The following is a 20,901-nucleotide window of genomic DNA, read 5'->3' on the forward strand; positions in this document are numbered from 1 at the left end:
CGGGGGCAGCCCCGCCCCGCCCGCTCACCCCTCCCGCCTGGGCACCGCTTGCGGCCGCGCAAGCGCAGGTGGCCCCCCCCCCCCCGCCGCGCCCAGACCCAACGCGCAAGCGCGGTGGCCCTGCCTTCCCGCCTCCCGCGGTGGGCGGGAGCGCTGCCGCCCCTCAGAGCGCCGGCTTCGCCGCGGGGTCTGTTGCGGTGCAACCGCGCCAGGGCACCGGGGACAAAGGCCACGGGAAGGCCCGAACCTTACCCCCCCGCCTCCTTCTGCCCCACCGCAGCGCAGAGTAACCCTTCCCCTCTCGTGCTGCAGGCACCATAGCCCCTCGAGCTGGACAGGAGAGGTGAGGCCTGTGCAAGCCTGTTAACAACCCCCGAGAGAGAGGGCTGCTGACGGAAACTTCAGAACAGCCTCAGCCTCTCTTTTTGCTAATAGTTAGTGTGTAACTAGCCCCCTTCTGCACCCTTTTTCCTACTACCCAGTCCTCAGCACTGTAGCCCAAGGAAGAGAAAAACATGCTCCTGTTAAAGAGTCAGGGGCAGAGAGCAAAGTTAAACAGGACTAAAATGACAGTCCTCACTCACTCACTGCTGCACTTCAGAAGTTCACCTCCTAGTGAAGTCAGAGGTTCAGGACTTTGACCTCAGTCCAAAGCTGGGCAACAAAATAACCAGGGATCCAGTAAATATCATTACAGTACTTCTTTACCTGGGCCTTTTTTGCTCATGATGTAATTAGAAGCTAAAAAAATAGTCTTTGCTTTGATTTTTTTCCTCCTGCATCAATATATGCTGGTTTACAAGACAGTAAAAAGGATTATCCCATGGTAAAGTCAGACCCTGCAGATATGGAAGACTCCACATCACCATGGATTGGGAGCACTGAGCAGAACAAAAAAAGCAGTCATGTCTGTAGGAATCAGGTAACATGATGTTCAGAAAAATAGCATTCTCCTTTTCTCCATCACTTGGTGAGCTAAGGTATGGGCCAAGGACAGGAGCACTAATGAGCACAGCCCAGGAGTTCCTGTCATATCTTTTACAGCAGCGAGGTTAACCCTGTAAGAAGGCCTGTCTCCACTGGCTAGTAGATAGCAGTGGGTATGAGGGCACATTGAATTTTAATAGAGTGGAATCCAGAGATAGTTGGAAAGCATCCTGGGCACAGCCATGTCCTGACCACCTCTGCTTACCTTCTCCCCTCCCCACCCACCCCAGACAACTAAGACAATCCTGCAGAGTTTACTCCAGGCAAAGGTGACTTCAGTGCCTCTTGCTGGTGTCCCTCTGAGTTGCAGTCCCTGGGTCATCAATATGAGCCATAACGATCCTGGGGAGCAAACACACAAAGACACCACACTAGAACACTTCATGCAAATGCCAGAGACAGGTAACAAGGTCTTGGGGTGTTTGGGATTGGAATGCTGCATGAGGTTACCTAGACAGGACACCATGCAAAGGCAGGATGTAAAATGGCCTTAACTTTCTAAGTTACGTCTTTTCCCACAAATCTCAGACATATCTGACATAACAAGGTCTCCTGTCCAGCAGGAGTAAGGTTAGCCAAGTAGAGTTTACTGGCCACCTGGAATTGCTCAGCTATTGTAATGTAGTCATCAGCTACAAAAGACATCTCTACCTGGGACTTTCCACATAATTTGAGAAGACAATGATAATGCCAGCGGAAGCCGGGATATGGTGAAAGTCCCTGAGCATGACAATAGCCTGTCTGAAGGTGCCATAGTGTAACCTCACCTGGAGGGAGTTCATCACCCCATTGGCTAGGACAGCCATCTTGCCAGCAACTGATTTCACTCCTTGCTTGAACTGTGCAATGTCAGCTGCAGGCAGGACATTTCCAATTGACACACCACCTACGAGAACAAGCAAGAGTTAGCCCTGAGTCCTCCAGCTCCAAAGAGCACCCTGACCCGTGCCAATCCAGGTCCTCCAAAGCTGCCCCCTTCCTCAACCCCCTGAGTGCTAACAAACCTGAGTGTGCGTTCTCAGCCTCTCCAAACAGGTCTGCAGAGCTGATGGCACTGCTTCCCGAGAGCTGCTGCAGTCGAGATCTGGCTTCATACTGCAGCAGAAAACAAAACCAAAAAGATTATAAAGGAAGGGAACAAAGTAAGAACCGAGCAAACAGGAGGAGATGAAGCCAGAGCTGTACCAGCTTAAGCACTGCAGAATGCATCTACCTCAGCATCTGCCTCCCGCCCAAAGAACATATCTGAAGAGATGGCTTTAGCCCCTGCGAACTTCTGCCGAGCTTCATTGGATTCCACAACTGATGTCCTGTTCTCTGCCTCCCGCCTACTGGTGGGTCTGAGGAAACAAGAGAGGAGACATCTCAGTTTAAGCTTACCAACACAGTAAAGAAACAGACTTCTCTCTCAGACCCCGTCTGATCAAAGGACAGCAACAAATCCCCAAGTGCTACCATCGGGGTTCTCCTCTCCCCACCTCAGGACAGCCAGCACTTGATGACCATAAAGGCTGTATGAAACTTAGGGACACGACAGGCAAAGAAGTGCCCAAGCCTCTTTCACTGAAGGCCCTTTTTCTTGGGCTTGTCCGTGGAAGTTATCTTCTGCAGCACAAGGCTCCTGTCATAACACAGCAGCATCTCTCCCCACAGGTCCTAGACCTATCGCTTTGTCCTGGACACAAGGAAGATACAGTAGCAGTGGCAGGCACTTTACCTCTCTGAAACTGGCCGAATACTGGAAATGGTCACCTCAGGTTCCTCCTCTTTGTCCATACCCCATGAAGAGTCTGCTTCCCATCGTGAGCCAAATGCATCTTCGAATGAGAAGGGATTATATTTGTACCTAGGTACCAAAAATAGGTAATGTAGGCCAGACATTACATTCAGGAACAAGCCAAAGACTACGCTGAAGCTAAGGCTTACTTGGGGGGTCCAGATGTGAAGCCTCCAGCATCTTCAAACAAGTCCAACTGGGAGCGGGAAGATTTTGCAGCCAGCGGCGTCTCCTGCTCAATTACTTGCATCTCAGACATCACTGAATGTGAAACAGAACTGGCACAACAAACAGGTAGTCAGGGCCAATGGGTCTGACAGCATCCAGGCCCTACAACCAGTCTGCCTCAAGACTGAATCTGGCCTTCACAAGCAGGGCAGGTACCGCAAGTCTCAAGGGAAAGTTATGGGATGCCAGCCCCCCTCACCACTTATCTGGCTTATCCTGACTCCCTCAGAAGTCTTGAGCTACCTTCTTAAGGGAAGTATTCTGCAGGGGGACATCTGTCAAGCAGCAGGGCTCTAGGGCTAGATGCTGACAGGCCACATGCATCTTTAGAAAAGTTCAAATGAGAACTAGAACTTCTGAACAGAGTGCCCATTCCTTCTGGGGCCTGAAGCATTTTTAGACATAATCCAGCATATGAGCACTTCAAATCAGCTCCTTATCTGTTACGAGAGCAGCAAGCTATTGCCTTCAGAAAACTCTTCCAGAGCAGGGTGCTTCCAAGGCACCTGTCTGTCCTATGCCATCCACAGCCAAGTACCTTCTGGACACCAAGCCCATGCCCAGCCTCTCTGCTTGTTCACGCTTCTTCCCTTCAAGGTTCTGAAGTTTCTTCTCTTCCTTCTTTCGATCAAGCTGCAGTTCCTGATAAGCCAGTCGCATTGAGGTGACTCTAAAGGAAAGAGCTATGGTGGGTACCAGCTCACTACCCTCCCCACCAGCCCATGCTGTGGAGGGGCGAGGGGGAGAGTAACCCTGACAACCCATCAAAACACCCATTTCCACAACAGCTCTACCAAAAATCCTTACACAGAAGCTACCGCTTGTCTTCCCATCTCACCTCCGTTGGGATTCAACTCTTTTTTGACTAACCATGATTTCCTTACTGTAAGCATTGCCCCCCCAACAGAATGCCCCATCCAGTTCAGCCTTTGCCTTTTTCAGTCCTGTCCAAAGGTCAACAGAAAACACAAAATACTTCCACATCTGCTCCTTAAACTCTTCCAGGGATGCTAATTTGAATAAAATATGACAGTATAACTTGTGCCCTGCTGTAAGGGCCATAATGACTTATAGCTACTGCTCTTCCTATCGTGCAGCATGTTCCGTACTCACATTAGGTGGTCCTAGGGTGAACAGCATTAACCTCATATTACTTCTACCTTAGGTAAGCAAGGTATTCAGCCCAAACAGGGCACTTACATGGACTCCTCAGCTTGTTTCCTGGACTCCACTGCCTGCTGTTCCCTCAGCTGCTCTGCCACCTGGGCTTGCCGCTCAATCTCACTGAAGCTCTGGCTGCTCACTTTCTGGGCTCCAAGACCTTTTTTTCCACCCAGCTTGAAAAACAAAACAAAAAACCCCTCCGTGATTTCTTCACCCTAGGTTGTTCATCATAGAAGAAAGCGAGAATCCTACTCCTTGCTGCACCGATCAAGCCTTCGGTCTCCAGAGGTAGTCACAACCTACAGACCCAATAGAGCTTGCAACAGAGTATGGAAGAACACCCAAGAGTTAAGCCACCAGTGCCCACTGCTAAGACATCAGCCACATACACTTCACAACGAGTAATGATCCAAAACCTAATTGGTTTTGTCCGTTAATATACAAGCTATCTTTCAAAATAAGCAGTGATATAATCAAAGCTCTCCCTTTCCCAAACGGATCTCTCAGTACACAACTTCGTTAAGGGCAGAAAGCAAGGGCCAGGGAAAGGACAGCAGTAATATGAGACATGCTCTACCTCCTCTCCATAAAACAAGAGCTCACACATACCCCTTTCTTGGCAGCTCCTGGCTTCTTCTTTCCAATGAGGGAAGATTTAAGTTCTGCAAGAGGAGGGAAGCAGCAAATAAGCAGAAGTGAATTATTTTAAGATGCCAAAATTAGTCAGCAACCCACATAAACATCCACCACAGTCCAGCTGCTATAGAGTCCAGGGCACACCATGCAGCTTCACATCAGAAGCCTGGGTGACTTCACCCAGCCAAGAAAGAAGCATTTAGAAGCTCCACAATTGCAGGCTGGTGGCCTAAGGAAGCACATCCATTGCTGGAGAAACTTGTAAGTGAATTAAGACCTTTGAATAGCTCCTCCAAGTGTCATGCAGTTGTTGACCCTACCCAGTAGGGATCAGGGTAGCTAGAGGAAGACTAGATTTATTCCATACATAAATCCAAGAAAATACAGCTTCAGAGCCATATGGTCAGTGCCTCACCAATGCCTTAGGCACAAAGAAGCAAGAACCCTAAAGTCATGTTTACATGAACAGACCAATGACAAAATGGACCTGAAGTGCAGCGAGCTGTAAAAGCAACAGGTTCCCCAACCCCCTGCACCAGGAACCTGTCACTCTGAGGGCATGAAGCATGCCACACTTGTAAAACCAGCCAAGGTCCAGCCAAGCAGCAGATGCCTGGGGAAAAGTGTTAAGAACAAACCAAACAGAGAGGGACTGCCCAGGACATTTTCCCAGCTTCCAACATGTAGCTCCAAAATCTTCTATCACCCTTGTGGGGCTTTTCTTCCACAGAAGTGTTTCCTTACTCTCTACACCCACATGGCTTTTGTCAACCCATACTTTAGATCATTCTTGACAGCCTTTCCTGTATCTTCTCTAATTTTACTCTAAGTTTTTAAAATAGGGATGTTGAAAACATTCAAACTATCCAAGACTGTTTTCAGCTCGCTGTTGCTAACATTTGATTTGGGGTTGGTTTTTGTTATTACTGTCAGGAAACACTTAACAGAAATGACAGTAAGATCCCTTTCCAGAGAAGTAATAGCTGGTTTAGATCCCAATACAGTACATGTAAGCTTTGGCTCATTCTCTCCCTCCAAGCACAGGAAGCTAAAGTTAGAGTTGAAGGCAGAATCACAGAAGGGGCAAGCAGAGTTGTCACAAGCAGCCAGCGCAGGCCAGCTGTTAGCCAGTTACCTCTGGCAGGAGCGGACCCTTGTGTTGATAGATACATGGACATGTCTGAGGAAGAGATGTAAAACACAGGGAATGAATAGACACTTGAAGACACAGGCTTTCCACCCAGGATGAACCCACTGTGGGCTAGGAGCACAGTCTCAATAAGAAAAGAAGCTCCAGCTAGATGCTCTGTGTGCAGCCAGGGCAGTAATGGCAGGGGAGAATCAGATACAAATCCCTGTTACTCTGGAAGCTAAAAATTCATTTGCCTCCAAAGGTTCTGAGGGGAAAAAAAACCACCACCACCAAAAAAAAAAAAAAAAAAAAAAAAAAACAACAAACAAACACCACAGCCATGTGGCCTTGATCAGTCCAAAGCTCAAAATAATGAAAACAAGCTTTTGGGAAGGCAATAGCTTTGAACTCAATCATCCAAAGGAGGAAAAAACCTCCAGTAAACTGTGGCTTGGTTTTGGGGTTCAGGGAGATCCTCAGTAGTGGCTCCACAGGAGGATAAGCTCCTGTGGACGTTCTGAAAATTGGCTCATCAGTTCCAGCTCCACTGAGCTTACTACTGAACAATAGGTATAAGAGCAAGACTGATCTGAGAGATAGCAGAGTTTTACTTACCTAGAGGAGCTTTAGGAGATGTGCTCAACAAGTCAATAGATGGGCCTTGGCTGGAATCTGTGGGCGCAAAACCAGAAGAGAACATTCAGCAGATTGATTTTCAACCCCTTTCTTTTCAGTTCCACTATATCTCTTCTACCTCCTCTGCCCTTCCCCCCCCAGCCTCCAAACAAGTGAAGTTAGTTTGAAACGTGCAATTTCCCAAGCACAACAACTTTACGTCTCCACAGAGCAAGTTATTCCCTCTGCAGTGTTCTTAACACATTAAAAGAAAGCAAACGCTCTGCAGGGGAATACTCAAAGCTGTTTCAAATTACAGCTATGCTCCCAGATTCTTGGTTTCCTTGTCATTCACCCTAGAAACAGGGTTTTTTCCCCCTCTATATTCATATGTCACTTCCAGACCCACCAAATTCAAGGGATAGAGAACAGTGTTTAGACAAATAATTATGTCTGGAAGCAGGGAAATGGGGCAGCTAATCCCCAAAACAGTTTTGTTTGCATTTCAGGAAAAGCAGAGAACTGATCCCAAACAGAGCAGTGTTTTTAGAAGTCTCCACTAATTTAACTGAACATCGTAGAGTGCACGGAGCTTCCACTCCTTTCAAGCCTGAACCAGAGAAAAAGCTCAGCCCTTCCAACGGTGGTACTGAAGTATATTCTCCTGGAAATGAAGTCAGGTTCTTGGAAAAATTATTCAGCAGGGAACTCACTCGACACTTCACTGCCTTCTGATGACTTTGCTGCTTTTTCCACCTCTGGGGAAGACTGTGCAGGATTCTGGCTGGCATCTGCTACATCCCAGGTACTGGAAGACTGCAAGGAGATGCTCATTCCAGTGATTTGCAGAAGATGAATGAACCGAACAATCCTGAACTTAATTCAAGTTTAGTGACCTGTATTCAGTTTTAGACCAAAAGGAAACACGCTCCAAACTCCAGACTATGCCTTCACTGAAGGTAAGATAACATATGGACAAGTCCACATTCCCTTAGCAGGAACAAAAATTAAACAAAAAAAAAAAAAGCCAAGCTGAATAGAAGGCCAGGAGGAATGACAGCATCACTCGACAGCAGTATCAGAGTTGGCTACTGTGAGGACTTCCCAGGTTAAGGAGATGAGCTTAAATCTGGGAGAAAGTATGAACGGGTGTCCCTGGAAAAAAATAATCTCGGCCTCCACTGTTTTTATTGCCATACAGCCAATTCTCACGTTACTCTCTTCACTTGAGAAAGTCAATTGCCCAAATCCACTTTACCAGGGTCTACGCGCTGAAAAGCTGACTAAACCAGAAGTTCAAAGCAATAGCCAGTTCTTGCTTTAACTGTACAAAGAGACTAAGTGTATTCCAGGGAGTAGCTGGTAGCTCTGAGTATTCCTTGAAGATAAAGACAGTCTCAAAAACAAAGGACATAGATATTAAAGGCCTCAGGAGGGATTGTTTAGATCTGTGACTATGTCCCAGGCTGATGACTGAATTGTAGTTCTTCCATGTTACTACTGAATACGATTTAGAGTCCTTCCAAACTAAGTGGGACTGCTCCTGTCTGAATGGTTGGCTATTTGTCTGGTTTAGACAGTTCTTCTCACCTGTGTGTGCTCCATGAAGAAATCAGCATCGCTTTTGTCAGGGGAGTGCCCCGGGGCTCCACTCAGTCCATCTATAAGCAGCTGAAGACAGGAGAAGGAAGACAAAGAAGGTATCCTACAAGACTCATCATCCAGCACTACACATCTAACAGTACAGAGCTGCTCAGACTTACGTCAGTGCCGTACTTGGCCATGGCAGCACTTGCCAGCTGCCGGATCTTTTCCCTGTACATCTGGGCAGCTCGACTATTATACTTGGCGTTGGCATCTGTGGTAGTACAGCCGTGCTGGCGGAAGAAAGCAGTCTGAAAAGAGAAGAATATTCAGTCTCCTGACTGGTAGATCATACTCAAGCAAGCATTAGAGATAAACTCAACACGAAAGGGAAGCTTCCCAGAGACAGGGGATGACATACGGAGCACACAGCATGAACCAGCCATTCACTGATCTTCTCCAAGAAGCCTCACTCCAGGCCCCAGAGGCCTAAAAAAACCCATCCCTGTCCTCCACAGGAGGATGCTTCTGAGTCACAATGCTGAGCATGAGTTTTCAAACTGATCAGTGTTACTAACTCCTTTCATTTAAGAGGACTATGCCTCTCATTTAAATGAGATGTAAGGAAATGACACATCTGCACATCAGAAAAACAACGCATTCAAAGGTCATGGTCTGACTTCCAAGCACACCTAACAAACGCCTCCCCTCATTACACATTTCAGATGAGGTTGGTACTGAGAAAGCCACACAAAGGAAAGGGACAAGAAACAGAGGATGTGCATTAGCAAGAGGGAAAGCAAGCGAAATGCCTACAGAGGCTCCTCACCGCGTTGGCATTGCTGCCCACTTGCATACACCTCAGCTGGAACCAGTTCCAGTTAGAATCCAACTCTGTGGACCTGTGTGAGAACCAATTATTTCTATTAATAATGTGCAGGCATACCAAATTCAAAAGCAAGCTCTGTGCTAGAATGGTCAGCTATCCCACCACTATCCCAGAGTATACGAGGCAAAGGCGGAAAGAACATCTTGATAACTTTTTTGCTCCCATAAGAAATTAATGTGATTTTTTAAACTGAGGAAAAAAACCCACAGTTTCTGCTTCACACGAAATAACAGTGCCCAAATTTGGAGAGCCTCTCACTTGTATTGCTTGTTAAGAGTGCACAGCTTGAGCAAGGAAGGCACAGCCAACAACTTTTATTCTACATGTGATCTCACCACAACATGAGCGACTCATATTCAGCCCGTCCCACAGATTAGGCCAGAACACATGACAAAGCAACTGAGAAAACAACCAAGTAAAGCTAGGTGACAGAGTATGTCTCATACCAGTTACTCAACTTATCTCTGAATAAGTAAAGGTCACAGTTCTTTTACTTAAAATGCCAACTTATACAAGTACTGAAAATAAGAACAATAGGCTGAACATCCAACACCATCTTTCCTGCGAGGTTGATACAGAAAAGATCAAATAACATTCCTCTTTTTGCCTTGCTCAGCATTACAAGACTTCCCTATTGCTGCTTCACTGGCAAGATTCACACACCCCACTCTCTTCTCAGCTTCTACAACTCAGAGTTCAGACAGAACTTCTGCAAGGCTTGCAAAAGTAACATGTCGATGTCCTGCTGGGGTGTTTTGGAAACTCCATCTTGGAAGGGCTGAGTGACCTAAAGCCTCCAGCAAGCAAGCCATATAAAACCCAAAGCCATCACCCCGGATAACGCTTCTCTATCGAGTCCCTGCGTGTTCCCACACCAACGAGGCACGGCTGCCCCGGGCCCGCCCGGCGGTAACCCACGGGCCGCAGCTCCCCACTCCCCGCCGCGCACGCTGCCGGGCCCCACGCACCTGATGAAGCTGAGGTGCACGCCCAGGGACCTGTGGACGCCGGAGCAGTCGATGCACAGGAAGACCCCGTAGGTGATGCTGGCCCAGCTCGGGTTCTTGGCGCCGCAGTCGAAGCACGACTAAAGCGAAGGCAGAAGGATGGCGGGCTGAGGCGGCGGCTCTGCCGCTCCTCCAGCCCCTGCCGCAACCCGGTACCTCCGTCCCCGGCGGCCCGGCCGCTCTCCCCGGGCACCCCCGGCGCCCCAGGAGCCCCCTACCCGGCCGCCCCGCTGCCGCAGCGCAGCCCAGAGCCCACCGGGGCCTGGCCCGAGCCCAGGCCGCGGCCGCAGGGAAGCAACCCGGCTCGGAAGGGCGGGAGGCCGCGCGGCGTCGCCCCCCTACCTTGTTCGCCGGCGCTGCCCGGAGCCGCTTGAAGAGCGTCTGGATCTCGGTCTTGCTCGGCTCCGCCGCCATGATCTCTCCTTCCCAGACACCACTGCGGCGACGGGTGCCGGCCGGGCCCAATCGGCGCAGGGGCCGGGCGGCGGTACGGGTGCCGCCTGAGCCCACAGCGGCCCGCGGACAGGTCGGCGCGGGGGTCAGACCCTTCCTGCCCCGTCGCCATGACAGCGGGGGAGCGGGGCCGCTCCGCCATTAACCGCTCCAACCACCAGACGCGGCGGGGCTGCTCGCCGAGAGGGGGGCCGGGAGTCCCCACCTTCCCCGGCTCAGGGGCGGCCCCGGCGCCTAGGGTGGGCGTTTCGGGTCAGCGCCCCTCCTCGGCACCCTGCGCTAGCCTCGCCATCACCCCGTCACTGCTCCGGCCTGCCGGCCCCGCCGCTTCTCGGGTTTCACGGCGTCGTCCTCTGCAAACGGCTTTCTGAGACGAAACGTGAACGTTTCCACGCCCGAGACCCCCCGTCAGCTCTGTCTGTTCACGGTGTTCCCTCAGCCCCTTCACGGCGGAGGCAGCGGCGCTCTCGGGGAGTGCTGCTGACTGTGCCCTTCCTCAGTAGGGACAGAGGCAGAGAGAGGCTTTGTAGAATAGCAGGGGGCAATGGCTGCCTTGGGCCAGCTGCTACCTGAGAAGAAGCTCAGATGAGTGCTTACGGGCGTCGCCTGCTGCGGCAGCTGGACCTCAGGACACCCAGCCCGGTACAGTAGCAAAGTGAACAGACTTGGAAATTATTTAGTCAGCTGGAGGCTTCTCAAGAGCAGCAAGCAGCACTGCCTAATCCTGTGCAGTAATCAAGGTAGGGAAGTTGTTACTTCAGACGAAAGATGGTGTCAGGGCCTTAAAGTGCTATATTACCTGCCTGGAAACAGGAGGGAATGGACTAGAAAGTCATTCAGTTATAATGCAAGAAAAATAGGAAAAGATACGGCTGTGCTTTTAACTAAAAGTCAATGGCATATAGACCATTTCATGCTTTAGCCAAAAAAACCCAAAAAAGTGACTGCAGAGCAATGAGTGGTTCAGAAGGGCAACAACAACAAAAGCCGATCAGTAGCATGGTATTACTGAAATGAAATAGATTGAGATTTCCTTACCTCCAAAAGGAGATGCTCTGTAGCACCCGCTTGTCACTAAAAAAACCAGTTAAATGTACTAATATCTGGACAAGACAACTTTCAGCTTAAATTTAAAGTCTTTCCTTTCACTCATTTCCACATATTCCACAGATACATAAGGTAGATTGTAGAATGCATTGCAATGGGAACTTAGGACCCGTGATCTTAGCAAGATCCATAAAGTCTTGGGACATACAGATACAATCAGGAACAACTGAGTTGTTGGGCAAAAAAACCCTGTAGGTTTAGCAGGGGTATGAAGTCTTGTGTTCTGGGAATCGGCAAAGCTCTAACTACGTGATCAGAGTGAGACCTGATATGGGAGCCACATTGCCCTAGAGTAAGATGAGAGGCTTCTGACTGACACATCTTATTTGAGCTACTCCGAGATAAGTTTCTGAACTGGGTAGTGAAGCCTGATCCAGCCTGCCAGGGCTCATTCTTGGCAGCAGTCTTGTCTTAAACAGCCCCTGGTATCTGTTGCTCTTATGCTGCTACCTTAATTGTGCCTATATGCCCATTTCTGGGATTACACAAATAGTATTGGGGAATCAATTCAGGTAAGAGCAACTGATAGCTTTTTCCTCACAGCTATTTTTAAACCAGTTGAGTTCCCTCATCCCATTCACGGTGCAGCTGTCCTGACAGTCATACCAGGAGAGCCGATGTCAGGGTGCAGCAAGGGCTAGCTGCATCCTTGGAAGAGAGCTGTGAGGGGGGTGGTTCCCAAGGCCAGCAGGCCTGGACCCTCATCAGCCATGGTCCATCCCCACAGTGCCTGAGGAAGGAGAACTGGGCAGGCCCAGGGTAGTGGCCAGGTTTCACCAAGAATTGAGATAGCCAGGCAAGCACGTGGTGATGAGATAGTCTGCAGTCAAGCTGGGAAGTCAATCCACAGGTCAGGATCAGGCCCAGTGATTGCCAGGCGTGTCTGTGAGGACAAGGCAAGTCTGAGGTCAGGCTGGTAAGCCAGCCTGCAGGCCAGGATCAACAAGCACAGCCACAGACCACTACTCCTCCAGCTTAGCTCAGATGGGGACTAGTAGTTCTGGGCTGAGCTTAAATGAAAGCGCACCCACTCCCACAGCCATGGGGAGGGGTACGAGTACAGGGCCCAGGTGAGGCTGCTTAAGACAATTAAGACCTGCTGGTGCACTCAGGGCCCTGACAGCTGAAGCTAGACAAAAGGACAGGAGAGGGAGTGTACGGTGGCAGGGTGGAGGCTGCGTAAGCTGCATCTTCTTGTGTAGAGGAGCAAGTTCAGGCAATGAGTGTGAATTGGGAGTGGTGGTGTTCATGTTGGCTCGAGCAGTCTCAACCTGAGTTGCTTGCTCCTATCTTGTCACCATCTGTTGTGCAGTGCTCTGTGGGCTTTGTTCTCACTAGGTCTGTGTTTGGCTGTGTGATGGAGATGTCGTGCAGGGGTTAGGAGGGACAGAGTCTGTTCATGCTGGCATTACCCTAGCTGGGGCTTGTGAGAGAGAAATGGCATGTGCCCAGGAGGAGCCAAGGCAGCCTCAGAGGCCAATAGGTCAGTGTTGTGCTTTGTCTCTGCCTGTCTGTGCTAGGAGACATGGGGAGATACGGTGCAGGCTCCTCTCCTCCATGGAGGGTGCACAGTTTTTGTTCACTGGGCTGTGTCCTAGGAAGGCTTGCTACAGCAGTGTTACTCAAGCTTCTCTACCTCAGCTGGGTCCCTTGCAGACCTTCCAGCCCATGCTGGTTGCTTGAAGTCCTGGCAAGGCTGCTGATCCTGTCCATCAGTTTTACATAAAAGCAGCAGGAAGAGCATGCTGCTGGTCTGAGAAATAGTCAGCTTCTTTTTGTTGCCTTTGTCAGTACAGGAAAGACCTCCTGCTGTTGACTGTTCCCTGCAAGCGCGTGCTGTCACTGCACAGTTCTTGCTATTTCCTGCATCTGTTTCTTTTGCATCTCATGTGCTTTGGTGCTGAATTTCTGAGCTCCAAGCTGCTCCAAGCTCCAAGCCTGCTCTTTGGCCCTCAGCTTCCCTGTCCATCTACATCACATCTGACTTCTGCCTCTTCCCTCCTGACTGCTGTGACACCAGACCCTGAGTCCGATGTAGCCTCCTAATCAGAGATTGCCTTGCTGTGACCCACCTCTGTCAGTAAAAGATAGTCCCCAGCATCATCTAAGAGAGCAAAGGAAAGCAAAGGAAGGTGACCAGGCCTGTTCCTGGAGTCTGCCATACCACTGGGGACCCATTTTCAGTACAGAAGTCTTGTTGTCTGAGGGCATGAGGTTACTGTGAAGGGGAGCTGGAGAGGCTTGGGAGTGAAGTGCTGTGATGGGGATAAAACCTGCCCTGCACTTGCAGGTCTGAGCCGAAGAGAAGAGAAAGTGCTTCTCTGGGAGTCTGTCCAGAAGCAGGGTGGCAGAGGGGAAGAGGGACCTTGCACTCTTCTCACTAGCCAGCAAAGAATGTGGGTGAAAGGACTGTGCTGGAGAGGGAGGGAGGTGGCTGAGTCCTGCTTTCCTCCTCAGACCCGTTGGCCTCTCGTACTTTTGCTGAATGAGAAGATTAGGGAAGGGGGCTGGCAAATTCAGTCAACTACCTGAAAAATAACTGGGAAGTAGAGTTTCCCATAGATCACAGCATGAGTGGTGGGGTACCAGGATTCTACAATGATGCCTTGGGGAGAGTAGCAATTCCTAACACAAGTCTATTACTTTTTTTTTCCCTTTTCTTTTCTTTCTTTCTTACCAAGCAGTTTACAGACACTAAGCCGCATGATTTCCCCTGGGGATAGTCAATAACCCTGGGAGAGAGCTCTGCTCAGTATTTCAGGGCAGCCTGGCTGTTTTCAGTAGCAGAAAGAGCAAGCATAGCCGCAGATGGAGGAGGGGAGGAAAGGAGAATCAGATGGAAAGCATTCTCCCTCTCACTAGAGCAAGGGACAGGTTCTCAGCAGGTATGTCCCTTCCCAGAGTAAGAAGGTGCTCCCAATTTCCTGTGGTTTCAGGGATCACATAGAAAACCTTTCTTTGGCTTGGGTTAGGTGTCTGTCAGGTCAGCAAGCTGCCCTGTGTTCCCATAAGGCCATATATTTGCTAGGACTGATGCAAGGGAAGCAGCCAGCTGAGGGTCGTGGGTGACCAGCTTGCCAGCGTGCCGGATTGAGTGTAATTAGCAGCTGCCTCCCCAGGAAAAAGCATAGCACCGAGGCAGGCAGCCACGTCACACACTGACTCCATGCAATGCTTCCAGCAAGATCTAAGATAAGGAGCTAACACACTATGTGTAGAGTGAATATTTTGTTCAGGTTTACAACTTAGGCAGGCTTACAAATGTGGTTTGGAGAAAAGCCAGCAGAGGTAGAAGGAACACACAAATTAAGGAACACAACGGACAGGTAACTTGAGATACTGAGGAGCACAGTTATGGCTGGCTTGATCCAATTTGGGGTTGTGTTGCAGCTGAAAGGCCAGTCCTGCTGCACATGCTGTTCCTTGCACCCACTCTGGCAAGCAACGGCCATGGGCTGAGTTGTGTCCCTAGCCCCACTCAAATGCTGATTGTCATTGCATTGCTGAGCTGATCTCCTGCTCGTGCAATTGCTGAAGCAAGTAAGGGAAGGGCTAGGAAGGATTGAAAGGGAGAAGGGAGGACTGTCCCTTTCAGTTCTGCCAGCTGATGTTGCTGGGCTGCCAGGCGAAATTGTTGGGGTTTGATGGAGAGGGTAACTGGAGTGTGGGGCAGGGAAGGAGCGTGCTGCTCCCCATTGCTCCCGAGTAGTTAAGTGAGTGTGTGTGTGTATACATGTATGTCTTCATGCTTTTCTTTCCTAACTCCATTTCCAATATTATCATCAAATGTTTATTTTGAAATGTCTGCTAAGCATCACCTCTGACTGGCCTGGCAGGTGCTCAGGACTTGGGAGGCTTTGGGGATACCCCAAAGCAGGGGTGAGCTGGCAGATGTGTCCTGGGGTTTTCAGCATCTGAGGACAAGTTTTACACCTTGCTGTAATGGTCAGTTTGGAGATGTTACAGGTGTTCCTGCTGGGAGCAGGCTGTTTTACAATCACTTAAGTGATGTATAACTTCAAGTCATGCTTATCATATCATATGGAAGCAAGGTGGAGAGAGGCCCTGAGCTACCTCAGCCTCCTTCGAGGGCAGTCCACAGCACAGGCACTAACTTGCTTGAGGTCAGAGCTGGCAGGGCTGTCCTCCTATCAGACATGACCCATCCAAATTTTCCAGTGGACATGTAATCTCTCTTCTCTGTAGATCACCGCAGTCTCCAGAGTTTTCTAAACTGAACCCCTCTAGTACAGGGACTCATTGCCTGCAGCGCCTACAACAAGCATAGGGAGCATGCCTTAAGCAGAAGACAGTGACTCTTGAAAGCAGGGTGGGCTGAGCTAAGGAAAAGACAAGGTAAGCAAGGCAACATGAGAAAGCTGTTGGTTTACTATGAAGCTCTTTTGAAAACACACAATTATCACAGGGTGCAAGCACTGCTGTCAAACAGGTTATTACGAGGGATTTGGGTGGAGAGGGAGTAGGTAGCAGTGCTTCATCTTTGCAGGTGGCCACAATGTGTAGAGCGGATGCAGGGCCACCGGTGAGACAAATATCCGTAGGATTGTGGATGCAGCATTCCTTAGGAACTGTGTGGCACCTGTGGGGAAGCCCTAATGCGAATTTGAGAGAAAGGGCTAGTGTGGTCACAGCTGGGGGCAGTGACTGTTTTGGTGTTAGCCTCCTTCTGAAAGCAGGAACAATAGGCTCAGGAAGGAAAGGGGTAGTGAAATCAAAGGGGGAGAGTGCAGGACCTGGAAGAAGACTTCCAGCTGGTAGAATAGAAAGGAAATGCAGGGGGGAAGGGACCATAGGATCTGTAAATAGCTGGACCCAGCGAAAGTGCTGGGACTGAAGAGGAGAGATGATGGGCCCCCACAGTAAGGGGGAAGAGGTGCTGACCACCACTACACTGCTTGTCTCAAGCTGCAGCTGTAATTGCCTTAAGCTGAGAGACTGGCAAACCAGGAACCTCTTCAAGCAGGGTTACTGGATAATGAAAAACAGGACAGGGCCAGGAAAATGGATGTGCTGAAAGCAGCTGAGGTGATTTGGCCTAAAATTTGGTTTGGAAAAGTTCACTGGAGCCATGCTGCTTAGTCCAGATGTTCCAACAGAACACCAGCCAATTTCTTCCTGTTACAGAGCCTACCCCATTGCTCCCTTCCCCCTGCTTTCAGCAAGTATTTGTTCATCTTCTCCAGAAACATCTCATATTCATCCACTTTGATCTTCTAAGAACCTAGGTAGCTTGGTAAGCAGTCTCACTCCTTTGCAGCCCCTGAGTTTTCCAGTTCCTTGAAGCCTGGGCCTGGGCAGCAGTGCAACACTTGGTTGCAAGTCTTTTTCTTTTTTTTTGTGCAAGGTACCTCTGAAGACACTTTGCCTCATATCATGCAGCCTTACTGTTCTTGCTTGTTTTGCACAACCTTTCCTGCCCGCCTGTAGTGGATATTTTCCAACATTTCCATGGGTCGAGATGGAGTTTGTGGCACTGGCTTTTGTTGCCGGTTCAGCCCCATGACCAGTCTGCAGCCAGTCTCTGTGCAGTTACCCTAGAAGCAATCACCTACCCATCTGAGTGGAGTGTTCCAAGCCCATTTTAACTCCAGCACCAGCTTTCTTCACTAGCAGAGGGGAATTTTGCAGCCTGCTGCCCATAAGCATAGTGCTAGCAGCTCTAGGAACGCAACTGAGGCAGCCCCAGTTTATGCACAGCCTGCACTTCAGTCAGGGAGAACCTGCATGAAATAGCAGAGCTGAGCTCTACACAGCTGCAGCCTTGGGCCAGATCTGCAAACAGGGCAGGAGTGAAGGGAGTGCAGGACAGTTTGGAACAGCTCTGAGGGGTCTCTGTGCAGGATTGCCACATACTTGCACCTGCCTCAGCGCTTCGTGCGGAGCAAACCAGCCCCAACAAGGACACACAGGATGAGGAAGCGGAATGGAAAGCAAACTGAAGCACCAGTGGCCCCAAGCTCCACACAGGGCTGGGGAGTGCCACAGTTACACGTTAACCGCAACTCTCAGCTGCCATCACAGAGCACAGCTGTTCTGTGGGCTCTGAGACACAGATTTTGCCTACAGGGCAGAAACATTATTAATGGGTTGAGCAAGCTCAGCTGCTTCTTTGGGGAAATGGGTGTGATCCATCATAGAGAATCTTTAACTTCCTCTTCCTAGAAAATTCATCATCAACAGGAAATCCAAGCTTTGCATGATACTTTAGAAATTCTTTTCCAGGAAGATGTCAGAATCAAATGATGGACAAGTGTTCCACAAGGACTGGCTTTATTAAAAAAATAAAATATGACTAGATGTTTTCACTGTGTTGCCCATCAGGCACAGAGACGCATCTGTACTTTTTTTACAGAAGCCATGGGAGAAGAATAGGCTTTGCTGGCCTTCTGGAATTCAGGCACAGCAAATAGTTCATGTGTGCATCTCTCTTCACTCACAAAACTTTTGGCATGGCATGGATGACAAGTTTCAACTAGAGCCTTTGTGGTTAACAAAACCTCATTTGCTTCTATGGAAAACTAAGTCTCCAGGCAGAGCTATTAGTTTAATGTAAGATCATTAGATGCTTTTGGTTTTTTAATTTTTTCCCTCCAGTGGGTTCTTTACTATACAGGCTCTCTTTTACTAATCCATTTGGTTTTGGGTAGCCAGGACTAAGTGCCATGCCAAAATTTATGAGGTACAGTCCAGCCAACCAGTTCTTCATTCTCAGTGTGTTGTCTCCTGTCCATTACTTCAGCTCTCGGAAGGAATTTCTGATGTGTAAACATTCCTTTAGGGGACTTGTTCACATAAGCTGCAGTATGTCACTATTTCTGGAAATCTCCAAGCAGCCCATTATAATCAGGTGGTTGTGTTTTCCTAGAACAAACAAGTCTGTTCAAACTTTGTCCTGTGGCATTTCAGCTTGTTTGTACTGTAATCAGAGGTCCTGTCCACTGGACATTTCTGTCCTCATAGCAGGTTCTGGCCACACCTAACTCCATCCCTAATTATAGCCTGACTAGAACTCAGAAGAGGAATTGAAGTCAAGCCTCCATATTATCCTTCATAACTCCCCTCTAGATTTTTTTTAACCTTACATGAAAGGCTAGCATTAGTGTTTGAAAATATCCAGGCTAACAAGGTGATTTTCGGTATTCATTATAGCACATCTCAGGTCATTTTATCCCTGTTTTTGTCTCTGTTATCTCACAAGCCTGGCAGGCACGCTCTCTTCACCTTCACGTGTTAGAACAAAGCAGTAACAAATCATTCAGTTGTGGGTCAGCAAATGGAACACTTGCAATTACTGTAGAGCACTGACGATACTCTACCTGGGACATAGTACTGAAAGCGGAGACTAGATCTTTAAATAAATCCAAGGGCTTATACACTGACACCTCTAATTGCATGGCATAAGCTTAGAGGTTTCTTCAAATCTTGGACCTAGAATAATAGGCAAATTCATAGCTAAATCCAAGTGGTTTTAATGGCTGTTGCTTAGATCTTTAATTGCCTTTTAGGAATGCTTTCTCTTTTCTTGAGAAATGACATTACTGATTCAGAACAAAATGCTTTAGCCTTATTCTTTTGGTTTGTACCCCCTCGCCCCTTGCATGAAGTATAGTACTTTGAGCAAGACCTTTCAACAGCCGATACATTTTTGTGGTCTCACAAAAGTGCTAAATAGCATTAGTCTCAGATCTCTTTGACCATGGCAGACTACATTTCAAGGCATCCAGTGTGCTGCAAAAGATTAATTTCTGCTCTGTCTGGCAGGCAGGCAACAAGATGTTTGTGATACTTTAACCTCTCATGAGTTAACAGTGTTTGAATCTGTCCATCCCCACCTCCTTTTCAGTCTACACTTGTTAAATATCCATTTTGGTTCACTAGCTGCTGTTAAACATTCTGCAGTCATTTAATCCCAAATACTTACCTATGACTTCAGACTTCCTTATCTGTATTGCCCCTTTTCCAAATGGCTCTGAAGCAGTTCACCCTGGTGTCGTTGGTGGAGGCTTGATGGCGTTTTGTGAGTCTTATTTAACCAAGTTCCTCACATGTGCTAACCCAGAATAAGAATTTCACTACAGAAGGCTATTACAAACTCACAATGCATCTCAAGAACAATTTCAAACAAATGTAGCAAGTAAACTGTTTTATTAAACTATTGCTTGGGAGGTTTTTTGTTTTTCTAAAAAATGGTAGCTTTTCCTTTTTTTGTTCCCTCAAGCTCTTGGGCTTATCCTACACAGAACACATCCATCAGTCCTCGTGTTGGAATACACACAGCACTAGCATCAGGATCCCACTTTGTCTCAGCAGCCTGAAAGGCTTTCAAGGGCAGAAAGACAGGCCAGATATAGAGGTCTGATAGGTCCTCCCTGCTGAATGGCGCTTACCAACTGGGCATAAGTACACCTGCAGCAATTCAAGGACCAAAAGAAGAGTTATCCCTCTATAGCTAACGTTGTGCCAGCCAGCAGGTAGCTTCCACACTCTGCTACCCTTCATCACAGTGTAGGGGTCTTTGGCAAAGCAGAGAGTGCTTTTCTAACATGCGTAAGTCAAGAATATGTAGGAGAAGGAAAAGATGTCTCTGCTGTGCACTGAGTGTTCCTGAAGAGAGGTAGAGCCAAAATGATCTAGGATCATTAGAAACCTCAACACACACTAGTGCATTTAGGGGTCCTAAACAAAGCAGCACTGGAATGTGGCTGCCTCTTTGTTAATACCAGCCTTCAGCATATGTCAAGGCCCATTCTAGCTCAGGGAACGTTGAGTCAACTCCAACCTGCTGCCAGACAGTTCTGTTCACAACTTGTTAGCCTGAACAGCCACATCATGCAAGACAGAAGCCTCTTTCTCCTGTCCCCAAGCTATACTATCATTAATTCCTTGTGTTACCCCAATAAATCTGAGGGCAGTGGGAGGGGACATCCAGGTTGTTGAAGCTGTATCACTTATACCAGCTGCCTTACCAGGGGAGCCAACAAGCCTGCAGGTGACTGATACTGAAGACTTCTGAAAGATGTGGGAGAATAAATAGATTTCTGCCAGTCAGCTTGATTGAGCCAAAAAGGGGAAGCAATACTACAAGTTCCCTATTGCCCTGTATATCCACAGTTCCTTGAACAGGAAGCTTGGGGGCAGGGCAGACTCACCACCCTATGGATGCACGTGCATTGAAGTCAAGGAAGTCTTTCTCCTCTTTGAAGAGCTGCATGTGTCACTTATCTCCCTTCACTGAGTGAAAGTCAAGAGGATCTGTTCCCTTCCACATTCCTACACTCCTACAGTGCTCACAGTCAGAGAA

The 20,901-nt window shown here is 48.6% G+C and overlaps 1 protein-coding gene across 2 annotated transcripts; it reads right to left on the bottom strand.

Annotated features, from left to right (window-relative positions):
* Positions 1–1,245: 1,245 nt before the first annotated feature.
* Positions 1,246–10,433, bottom strand: ARFGAP2 (ADP ribosylation factor GTPase activating protein 2). Of its 2 annotated transcripts, XM_059819459.1 has the most exons (17): positions 10,362–10,433; positions 9,981–10,099; positions 8,953–9,025; positions 8,303–8,434; positions 8,130–8,210; positions 7,253–7,355; positions 6,540–6,596; positions 5,928–5,972; positions 4,766–4,818; positions 4,193–4,329; positions 3,531–3,662; positions 2,914–3,042; positions 2,705–2,833; positions 2,201–2,327; positions 1,992–2,082; positions 1,755–1,873; positions 1,246–1,329 (listed from the first exon to the last, which is right to left on the bottom strand). In XM_059819459.1, the coding sequence occupies exons 1-17, from the start codon at positions 10,431–10,433 to the stop codon at positions 1,309–1,311; spliced, it is 1,620 nt and encodes a 539-aa protein (XP_059675442.1). In that variant the 3' UTR covers positions 1,246–1,308. The 2 variants fall into 2 exon arrangements, with proteins under 2 accessions (XP_059675442.1, XP_059675443.1); XM_059819460.1 differs by lacking the exon at positions 5,928–5,972.
* Positions 10,434–20,901: the final 10,468 nt, after the last annotated feature.

The sequence above is a fragment of the Gavia stellata genome, chromosome 7 (genome assembly GCF_030936135.1).
Source record: "Gavia stellata isolate bGavSte3 chromosome 7, bGavSte3.hap2, whole genome shotgun sequence".
NCBI lineage: Eukaryota > Metazoa > Chordata > Aves > Gaviiformes > Gaviidae > Gavia > Gavia stellata.